We start from the raw sequence: 12,042 nt of genomic DNA on the forward strand, positions 1-12,042 counted from the left end.
TTACTTCAGACCAGCCAGCAATAAATTGAGAGCACCACCTACCCCCAACACCTCAATGGGTTCACCAACCCAGAAGCTCTCCAAACTCTATCAATTAGAGAGTTTTGGAAGATTCCATTACATGGGCATGATTGAAATGTTGATTGATCCAATTCTAGTCCTTCCCTGCTCAGAGACTGGGGAGGTAAAGCTGAAAGTTCAAACCTATAATCACATGACAGGTTCCTCTGGCAATCAGTTTCATTTAGATGCAATCTAGAGGGCCATCAAGAGTCATTTCATTAGCATAAATCAAGTATGGTTGGAAAGGTGGTAATTATGAATATAAATGATGCTTTTCTCAGTTCTATCACTCAGGAAATTCCAAAAGTTTTAGAAGTTCTTTTGACAGGAACCAGGATGACTACAAAATACATATTCATTGTATCACAATATTCAGTGCCTCCTCATGCAAAGAGTTGACTCATTGGAAAAGACCCTGATGCTGGGAGGTATTCAGGGCAGGAGGAGAAGGGGTTGACAGAGGATGAGATGGCTGGATGGCATCACTGACTCCATGGACATAAGTTTGAGTAAACTCCGGGAGTTGGTGATGGACAGGGAGGCCTGGCATGCTGCAATTCAGAGGGTTGCAAACAGTCAGACACGACTAAGCGACTGAACTGAACTGAAATGATTCAGTGCCTAGTTTCATTCGATTTTTAGGGTTTATAATTTGGTGATATTCTACTATTTCTTCTTAATTTATTGTCTATAAAAAAGACATATTTACTACTTAGTAATATTTATATAGAAACCAGAATAAATGCTTAATTTCCTTTTTTATAAAAACCCATTTTCAAAATAATAAGTTGCATCTCCAGAATTTTCCAAGGGTGATTAATTTGTTGCTTTTCATTCTTAATATAACAGACTCATGAATTTCAATATATTTCATGTGTCTTAGTCTACTTCTATTATTGTTCTATTGGTGATCAATTTGTTTCGTCTTTGGCTAGGGCGAGCTCCTCAGGTTGACTCTTAAGTCCTTCTGACACTCCTGTAAGTAGTCTTTGATAGCTCTCTTGATATCTGATGTTTCAGATTCAACTTATAAACTTCCAAATGCTCTGATTTCACTTCAGATCAAATAAATCTTTTGCCTCTTACTAAAAAACAAAACCTTTCTGCTCCATAGTTAGAATTGGCCATTCCCCTATGGAACCCTTGTTCCTTTTAGTAGGAAATGGTATCTGGATTCCATGATCTGAGAGTAACACTTGTCAATTCCCTCATTTATCAAACATTTTCTGAGTAGCCAGTATGTGCTACTTGTAGGATTTGGCTTTGAAGATACAAAGATATAACATAAACTTAAACAGCTGACAAACCAGTAGTATATACTTAGGAAGAAAAGATTATCAAGAAGTGTAGAACAAAGCAAATAAGCTCTAGGCAAAAGAGTCCATTTGGAATTTACCTGGTCAGGTAATACACTTTGATCTTTGTAGTACTTGTAGAGAAAAATAAGGAAGATTCATTGTGACACACTACACCTTGGCTAAGAAAACAATTGAATCAGTCTCCAGATGAATAAAGCACTCCTGTTTATGAATGTTTATCAGAGCAGCAGAAGAGGAGACCAGACTTATCTTCAGATTTACAGAATTACATAAATGACTGAATGCCTTTCTCATAGAATGTTAAAACAAAGGTCCTTGCCAAACTAAGGAAATCTTTTCTTTCTAAGCATGCATATATTTACTATCAGTGTTTCCTGCATTTAATACCACATTATTTCAAAGATTAAAGTAAAATAATGTTCAATAAAAAATGTTTTGAAAATTGCAATTTTTTTTCACAAATATTTTATTTCCAACTAGAAATTACTTACAAAGCAGTTTACCTTTTGTCTTTCTTATTAATTTTCCCTCTTCTCTATTTTCTACTTACATTTCTCCCTCTGTTTCTTAAACTTATTTCTTCCTCACTTTGTGAAAAACATGGCTTATCCAGAAATTCCCTTTAAACCATAATAAAGGGATAGAAAAGGCAAAAAGAAAATGCTTCCTGGAGAGTTAGGGACTTTAGAAAGGTTATATACACACTGCTATATTTAAAATGAATAACCAACAAAGACGTCTGTATAGCACAGTGAACTCTGCTCAATGTTATGTGCCAGCCTAGATGGGAGTGGGGCTTGAGGGAGAATAGATACATGTATAAGTATGTCTGAGTTACTTTAATATTCACCTGAAACTATTACAACATTGTTAATTGGCTATACATCAAATTAAAACAAGAAGTTTTAAGTATGAAAACAAAGAATACGCTTCCTGTGTCATTCTAAAAAGAAAATTTCTTTAAAACTGAATCTATTAACAATACTCTATATTCTCAAAAGTAAATATTAATCTGTTTGTAAATATTATATGCTGTATATGTTACAAAAATAAAGCATTATAATAGAAAATAAAATCTCCTACCTTTCAGCACTAAATGCTGACTCTGTGTCAATGTACACAACAGCTCCTTCTAATCCTCCCATGTTGGTAGGTAATGTAGCCAAAATGCTCATCATTATACAAAACTGAGTTTTTCCACAACCTGGGGGACCTGTAATCTAAAAAAATAAAAAGAAAAAAATATTATTTGTATAAACATTACAATCTAGTCAAAGCAAAACCCTTTTAAAAACTTGCCACATATACAGTTCAACTTACCTGGGTTCCCAAAGGGAACACTTAATACAACCCTTATATACATAAGAGTTCCCTGATAGCTCAGTTGGTAAAGAATCTGCCTGCAATGCAGGAGACCCCAGTCCGATTCCTGGGTCGGGAAGACCTGCTGGAGAAGGGATAGGCTACCCAATCCAGTATTCTTGGGCTTCCCTTGTGGCTCAGCTGGTAAAGAATCCGCCTGCAACACGGGAGACCTGGGTTCGATCCCTGGGTTGGGAAGATCCTCTGGAGAAGGGAAAGGCTGCCCATTCCCGTATTCTGGCCTGGAGAATTCCATGGACTGTATAGTCCATGGGGTCACAAAGAGTTGAACATGACTGAGCGAGTTTCACTTTCACTATATATATAATAAATGAACTTCTCCCCTATGCATCTGGATTGGTACTAGTTATGCACCATCCTTGAGAGAAATGAGAAAACAGTCACCAAAATCATCCCTGTGTCCTGCAAAGTTCAGATGAAAAACTCTGGTTGAGAAAGGCTTGAGGATTCATTGATATACTCACAACTTGAAGTTTTATATTTTTTCTCAGTAAGACATTTATAGAAAGCTCTGAAAATATTTAAGAGGCTTTAATAATTGGTTTAGCATTTGTAATAAATTGGCCTTTCAAAACTTAAAGGTACTTTGATCTTTATTATTAATATTAATAAAGTATTTAAGAGTAAAAGGTATTGATCTATACAATTTTAAATGGTTTAGCAAAGGAAAAAAGTGTATGTGTGTGTGTATGTGTAGAAGAGAGATAAAGCAAATGAAACAAAATTCAACAACTGCTAAATCTAGGTGAGTCATACTTTGAAGTGTATATTTTAAAAGTTTAGTTGTTGGAAAGCTAGTTTGAGACTAAAAAATCTGAAAACAAGAGGGCGTAGATGGAAAAGAATAGGACATTAATCAAGGCATATTGAGTCCAACAGGAAGTAGTTAACAAAAGTTAATTTGAAATATTTAAAATAGCCTGTTTAAACATACTGTTTGTCATACTGGCTATGGCATCCTAATTTTAAGAACCAAAACACTATCCCTTTTGTGAGAATAGCACTAATGAATAATTTTTCACAATAGGAAGGAGGGAAAAGAAAAAGGAGAAAAGGAGAAAAGGAAAAAGTAGAAATCTGAAGTAGAGATGAACAGAACTCTTAGCTAAACTGAGACACATCAGATCTGAAGACACTGTCTCAGATATACCAAGAAGCAGGAAGAAATAAGAAGGGATGACACAGGAGTCTAAATCATCTAGGCCAGTGATTCTCAAACGTGGCTGAGCTTAAACTCACCTGGCAAGCTCATTAACCAGCATTTCTGGTTAGCAATAGGTCTGGAACAGGACCTGAAAATTTATATTTCTAGTAAGTTGACACTGATGCTGCTCTGCATTTGAGAACCACTTTTAGAACTTAGACTAAAAGTAAACTTCATTTTTCAAAGTTTAACATTGAAAAAAACAAAGGCTCACAAGCTAGAAACCGTGTGTTGATTTATAATCTCTAAAACAATGATTTAAACTTTTAGTATAAATAATTGCTGCTAGCAATAACAGTGTGCCAGATCATGAGTGATTTGGAAAACTCCAAAATTATTTGATTACATACTCCAACAAACACACCAAAAAAAAACAAACACAAACAAAATTTTATTACAATCCTCCAGTATGTGCATATGCATTATATATAAACTATTTTACTAATACATTATGCACAGTAAAAAATACACAGAGATTAAAAATAAAAGATTACAAGCATTTAAAAAGTTTCATATATTTTTTCATTTAAAATACAAATCAATAGTTTCATAGCTTTAATTAAGAACTTTTTTTGATAAAAATATGCCATAAAGAAAGTAAAAAGATGAATTATAAATTTGAAGGTGATATTTGTGATACATGTAAGTGACAAAGTAGTAATATCTAGAAGCATAAAGAATATTCATATTTTATATATTAGTTGTACAGATCTTTTCAATCTAACAATGAAAATAAATGAAACTATGTACATTGTTTTTAAAATACTTATTTAAATATTTTGTAATCCAGCAACTGAAACAGTTCCTAAGTTCTGCTTATTGTAGTACTCAACTGTAATGTCTCTGTAGTTGAGAAAGGATAATTGCAAAAGTTATTATTCAACTTTGGCTAATAAATGTTCATCTTCCCTCAGAACAATTAATTATTCTTGCAAACCAATCAAGATGTATTACAATCTAACATTTTAAAAAATTGATTTCAAAATCAAATGAAACTATTTGGAAGATTTCTTAACAGTTTAGAAAATATTGTGAGAGTTTTTTCACAAGATACGTATATCTTTGAAGACAAAAAGCACATCATAAAACATTTCCAAGCAGAAATTTGAATAGTGTTCTATATTTTTATGTCTGTCTTTTAATAAGCAGTTACTTTCTCACTCATTGTAAAAATATCAGTTTTACCTTTAAGGGACGGAATAAGAGTGTTCCATTGGTTGGCTGATGGCTTGATTTCCAATCTACTAGGCGGCAAGTTGCACAATCACTTGTTTTACAAAAGGGGTCAACAAATTTGACATATCTTTTCATTTTAAGAAAGTTTCACCCATTTTAAATTCAACCGTTTTTTACAATCTTTGCTGTGAGATAACCAAAGAAGCTCTTGTGATTCATACAATTTTCATGATCACTCCTCATCGCATTACAGAGTACTATAAAGAGTCAATAAAAACTAGTCAGGTTTTTATAAAAATTGTACCATCCTAAAGCATTCTTCACACATATGACATCAAGTTCTGAGTTACTACAGACTAAGGATGTTGTACCAGAATAATGCAAAGAATTTTACAAAGAACATCTATATATCACCACCTAGACTCTGCAACTCCCATTTTATTACTATTATACTATTGTACCAGGCTTCCCCTGTGGCTCAGCTGGTAAAGAACCTGCCTACCAATGCAGGAGATGCATGTTCGATCCCTGAGTCAGGAAGATCTCCTGGAGAAGGAAATGGCAACCCACTCCAGTATTCTTGCCTGAGAAATCCCATGGACAGAGGAGCCTGGAGGGCTACAGTCTATGGGGTCAAAAAGAATTTGACACAACTGAGTGTGCATGCATATATACATATATTTATACTATTGTACAGTCTACTAATACACTAGACTATCCATCAATCCATTCATTCATCAGTCCATCTTAGATGTTTTTAAATGTATTTCAAAGTAAGTCAGAGACATAAATATACTTTCCCCTAAAAGTTAGATGTGTGTATCATTAACCTGAGTTTAATAAGTATGATTTTTTCTTCTTTTAAGGTAAATTTTCCACACAATGAAATGCCCAGATCTTGAGTGTTTCATTTGATGAACTGTAGCAAATGTATATATACATTAGCAATCCAAACCCCTATCAGGTCAGAACAAAAATATTACTGCCAGGAAATTCCCTCATAAACATTGTTTTATATTTAAGATGACATTTATTTTTGAGAATATATCTTCCTTGATTTATCTTCACTTTTGTGGCTTAAGAATAACTTAGTTCATTTTTCTGGAATTGAGCTGCAGGAGTTGCTTGTATATTTTTGAGACTAATCCTTTGTCTGTTTCTTCATTTGCTATTATTTTCTCCCAATCTGAGGGCTATCTTTTCACCTTACTTATAGTTTCCTTTGTAGTGCAAAAGCTTTTAAGTTTCATTAGGTCCCATTTGTTTAGTTTTGCTTTTATTTCCAATATTCTGGGAGGTGGGTCATAGAGGATCTTGCTGTGATTTATGTCGGAGAGTGTTTTGCCTATGTTCTCCTCTAGGAGTTTTATAGTTTCTGGTCTTACATTTAGATCTTTAATCCATTTTGAGTTTATTTTTGTGTATGGTGTTAGAAAGTGTTCTAGTTTCATTCTTTTACAAGTGGTTGACCAGTTTTCCCAGCACCACTTGTTAAAGAGGTTGTCTTTTTTCCATTGTATATCCTTGCCTCCTTTGTCAAAGATAAGGTGTCCATAGGTTCGTGGATTTATCTCTGGGCTTTCTATTCTGTTCCATTGATCTATATTTCTGTCTTTGTGCCAGTACCATACTGTCTTGATGACTGTGGCTTTGTAGTAGAGTCTGAAGTCAGGCAGGTTGATTCCTCCAGTTCCATTCTTCTTTCTCAAGATTACTTTGGCTATTAGGCCAAAGAACTAAACAGACATTTCTCCAAAGAAGACATACAGATGGCTAACAAACACATGAAAAGATGCTCAACATCACTCATTATCAGAGAAATGCAAATCAAAACCACAATGAGGTACCATTACACGCCAGTCAGGATGGCTGCTATCCAGAAGTCTACAAGCAATAAATGCTGGAGAGGCTGTGGAGAAAAGGGAACCCTCTTACACTGTTGGTGGAAATGCAAACTAGTACAGCCGCTATGGAAAACAGTGTGGAGATTTCTTTAAAAACTGGAAAGAGAACTGCCATATGACCCAGCAATCCCACTTCTGGGCATACACACTGAGGAAACCAGATCTGAAAGAGACACGTGCACCCCAATGTTCATCGCAGCACTGTTTATAATAGCCAGGACATGGAAGCAACCTAGATGCCCATCAGCAGACGAATGGATAAGGAAGCTGTGGTACATATACACCATGGAATATTACTCAGCCATTAAAAAGAATTCATTTGAACCAGTCCTAATGAGATGGATGAAGCTGGAGCCCCTTATACAGAGTGAAGTAAGCCAGAAAGATAAAGAACATTACAGCATACTAACACATATATATGGAATTTAGAAAGATGGTAACGATAACCCTATATGCAAAACAGAAAAAGAGACACAGAAATACAGAACAGACTTTTGAACTCTGTGGGAGAATGTGAGGGTGGGATATTTCAAAAGAACAGCATGTATACTATCTATGGTGAAACAAATCACCAGCCCAGGTGGGATGCATGAGACAAGTGCTCCGGCCTGGTGCACTGGGAAGACCCAGAGGAATCGGGTGGAGAGGGAGGTGGGAGCGGGGATCGGGATGGGGAATACGTGTAAATCCATGGCTGATTCATATCAATGTATGACAAAACCCACTGAAATGTTGTGAAGTAATTAGCCTCCAACTAATAAAAAAAAAAAAAAAAAAAAGAATAACTTAGTTCATGTATCTCATTACTGAAACAGAATCTAGCTGAGAATATAACCTGGGCCCTATTAGAAACTTCTGTACTATAACTGTCTAGCATCTTTCCTCAATAAATAATTTGCTTTAATTCTTTTTTTTTTTTTTTGCTTTAATTCTTAATGCTTCACATCATTGGCAATGATTTCCATCTGAAAGTATTTATTCCTAAAAGAATCCATGTAACTTATTGTCATTTTGCTTCCCCTGTCTTATGTTATCCATTTTACTTTAACAAAAGAACAGTTCAGTTCAGTTCAGTTTAGTCGCTCAGTCGTGTCTGACTCTTTGTGACCCCATGAACCGCAGCACGCCAGGCCTCCCTGTCCATCACCAACTCCCAGAGTCCACCCAAATCCATGTCCATTGAAGGGTGTCCCTAATGTTATTAAAAACATATTGCATTTGGTCTTTTGCTATTAAGAAAGCCCAAAAGAGGCTTTTAAATATCTAACATTAATTTTAGTGAAATTTTTCTAGATACTGAATATGTGTCACATGAACTTAAACGTCACTGAAAAACTTGTGAATGCTTGTCTTTCTGTGATGTATGTTTCTTAACAATGGCTACCTACTATCACTATTTCAAGGAACAAAATAACAGAGAAAGTTTCATTATTAACAATAATGGAGATAATTCCATATATCAAATTGTTTTGTTTCTAATTCCAAATTTTGGGGATGTCTTTACAAATGAGATTACACTGTCACTGATTTTCACTTCATTAATCGTAGGAGAGTCATCAGCTCTGACTTTTACATACATGTGGTTCATTTCTACTCACATTATTAGTATTGCCTTCAATATACAGTTTTTTTGCAGGAATCTTTTTATGCCATTTGTCTGTTTTGTGAGATTTTATTTAGTTAAATCCATAAATTGACCTAACTAGGCCCACATAGGACTATAATCCACCCCAATATGTTGAAAATAAAGATAAAAATGAGGTGTCTCTGTAAACCTTCTGTACCCTTTCCTTGTGGATTATTACCTGACACATGACAGTATAACACAGGGATCAAGTGAGGATGCCATATATTAAATGTCAAGTAAGGTTTATTTTATGTTTTAGATGTAACACCAATAAAAATTCTAGTATTTTCTTCCCATAACCTAATGGGCCATGCTACACACTCTGCTTTGAAGACTGGAAGTTTTGAAGAGCCCAAATCACTTTTCATTGACTTTTTTATCATCATCAAAGACAATGTGAATCAAATTAACCACCAGATATCAGAGCAAAGAAAATATTCACATATAAAGTTGAAAGTGCATCCTGAAGGTGAGAAATGATAGCTCTTCATAGTGTTAACCAATACAGGAACAAAGGACCTCCTTTCAATATACACTATATACCTACCCAGTTTGACATATGTCCTAAAGATATATACAAGGCTGTATATTGTCACCCTGCTTATTTAACTTATATGCAGAGTACATCATGAGAGACGCTGGGCCGGATGAAGCACAAGCTGGAATCAAGACTGCTGGGAGAAATATCAATAACCTCAGATATGCAGATGACACCACCCTAATGGCAGAAAGTGAAGAACTAAAGAGCCTCTTGATGAAAGTGAAAGAAGAGAGTGAAAAAGTTGGCTTAAAGCTCAACATTCAGAAAACTTAAGATCATGGCACCTGGTCCCATCGCTTCATGGCAAATAGATGGGGAAACAGTGGAAACACTGGCAGACTTTATTTTGGGGGGGCTCCAAAATCACTGCAGATGGTGACTGCAGCCATGAAATTAAAAGACCCTAACTCCTTGGAAGGAAAGTTATGACCAACCTAGATAGCATATTAAAAAGCAAAGACATCACTTTGTCAACAAAGGTCTGTCTAGTCAAGGCTATGGTTTTTCCAGTAGTCATGCATGGATGTGAGAGTTGGACTATAAAGAAAGCTGAGCACCGAAGAATTGATGCTTTTGAACTGTGGTGTTGGAGAAGACTCTTGAGAGTCCCTTGGACTGCAAGGAGATCCAACCAGTCCATCCTAAAGGAGATCAGTCCTGGGTGTTCATTGGAAGGACTGCTGCTGAAGCTGAAACTCCAATACTTTGGCCACCTCATGTGAAGAGCTGACTCACTGGAAAAGACCCTGATGCTGGGAAAGATTGACGGCAGGAGGAAAAGGGGACGACAGAGGATGAGATGGTTGGATGGCATCACCGACTCAATGGACATGAGTTTGGGTGGACTCCGGGAGTTGGTGATGGACAGGGAGGCCTGGCTTGCTGCAGTTCATGGAGTCGCAAAGAGTCGGACACAACTGAGTGAATGAACTGAACTGAAAGATTTCATTAGATCTTTAGATATGTTGTAAGATTTAATGAGCTTAAACCTATGAAATACTTTTAATTTTAAGTGGAAAGGTGAAGCAAGCCCTCAACTTAAAAACATTTTTTAAGAGTTATATGTGAAAATATTTAGTAAAGTATAAAATACTATGAAAATGTAAGGTAGTATCTTATCATTCCATCTTCAAAGAAAACATGTTTTTAAAAAATCTTAAGTCAAATGAGTGCAACTGGCATTTTATCTGCTTCATTATTTTTATGTAGTGATTCAGTACAGTCTTGAGAAAAGCAGAACATCACGTGGATAACATAAGATGTTTGGGTTCATTTGGTTTTCTATGTTTGCTTTACTTTGTTTTTAAATTTGAATATTAACATTTTCTTTACATAAACTATAATAAATAATTTCTAATTCTTTAGCAATCTGAGATCCTTTTCATATATTTTTCCTCTCTTTCTAGCCTCAAAAAATATGCTGTATGCAATTTTTAAAGGTTGGCTAGAGTTAAATTTCATTATTTTTTCAAGTTTACTTAGTGGGTTAAAACATTTCAACATTAATAATTTTTAGCTTCAGATAGTTTAGCTCTGACTTCTAGCAGCCAAACCACAAAATTTCAAATTGTGTTCAGTTCCCAGGTACAGCTCGAATGGTGGTTAGAAAGAGCGAACATGCCAAACCAGAATAGTCTAAGTGATTGCTTCTTGGAAACTCAGAGTGAATACAGCATTTACACACAGAAGACACTGGTAAAATACAATTAGCTTCATATAGTTAGAGCCTGAGTTTCAACAATCCTGCCTGAGAAATATAAAAGAACAGAAAGAAAACATCCAGTAGAGAAGATCACTAGAATATCAACAAAGAAGCAAATATTAGCAATTGCTTTAAAGGGGAAAGAATTATTTCCAAGACAGTATAATTGTGTGTGCATGTGTGCTCAGTCATGTCTGACTCTTTGCGACCCCATGGACTGTAGCCCACCAGGCTCTTCTATCCATGGGATTCTTCAGGCAAGTATAGGTGTTGGTTGCCATTTCCTCCTCCAGTGGATCTTCCTGTCCCAGAAATCGAACCTAAGACTCCTGTGTCTGCTGCATTGGCAGGCAGATCTTGACCACTGAGCCACCTGAGAAGCCCAGTTTAATTGTACTGAAGTGAAAATGAAGCCTAGTCTTTTAATCTCAAAAGAGAACAAGTAGTAGAAATGAATGTGAAACCCAGACCTCAGTTCAGCTCAGTTGAGTCACTCAGTCGTGTTCGACTCTTTGCGACCTCATGAATCGCAGCACGCCAGGCCTCCCTGTCCATTACAACCTCCCAGAGCTTACTCAAACTCATGCCCGTCAAGTCGGTGATGCCATCCAGCCATCTCATCCTCTGTCATCCCCTTCTCCTCCTGCCCCCAATCCCTCCAAGCATCAGGGTCTTTTCCAATGAGTCAACTCTTCGCATGAGGTGGCCAACGTATTGGAGTTTCAGCTTCAACATCAGTTCTTCCAATGAACACCCAGGACTGATCTCCTTTAGGATGGACTGGTTGGATCTCCTTGCAGTCCAAGGGACTCTCAAGAGTCTTCTCCAACATCATAGTTCAATTTTTTGGCACTCAGCTTTCTTCACAGTCCAACTCTCACATCCATACATGACTACTGGAAAAACCATAGCCTTGACCAGACGGACCTTTGTTGACAAAGTAATGTCTCTGCTTTTTAATATGCTGTCTAAGTTGGTCATAACTTTCCTTCCAAGGAGTAAGCATCTTTTAATTTCATGGCTGCAGTCACCATCCACAGTGATTTTGCAGCCCCAAAAAATAAAGTCTGACACTGTCTCGCCATCTATTTCCCATGAGGTGATGGGACCAGCTGCCATGATC

The 12,042-nt window shown here is 36.2% G+C and overlaps 1 protein-coding gene across 2 annotated transcripts in view; it reads right to left on the bottom strand.

Annotated features, from left to right (window-relative positions):
* Positions 1–12,042, bottom strand: part of RAD51B (RAD51 paralog B) — a 609,692-nt gene that overhangs the window by 575,234 nt on the left and 22,416 nt on the right. For both annotated transcript variants that reach the window (XM_061156809.1, XM_061156810.1), the window contains exon 5: positions 2,466–2,602. In XM_061156809.1, coding sequence (XP_061012792.1) covers positions 2,466–2,602 — 137 coding nt within the window. The remainder of the gene's footprint in view (positions 1–2,465; positions 2,603–12,042) is intronic.

The sequence above is a fragment of the Dama dama genome, chromosome 12 (assembly GCF_033118175.1).
Source record: "Dama dama isolate Ldn47 chromosome 12, ASM3311817v1, whole genome shotgun sequence".
Lineage (NCBI taxonomy): Eukaryota > Metazoa > Chordata > Mammalia > Artiodactyla > Cervidae > Dama > Dama dama.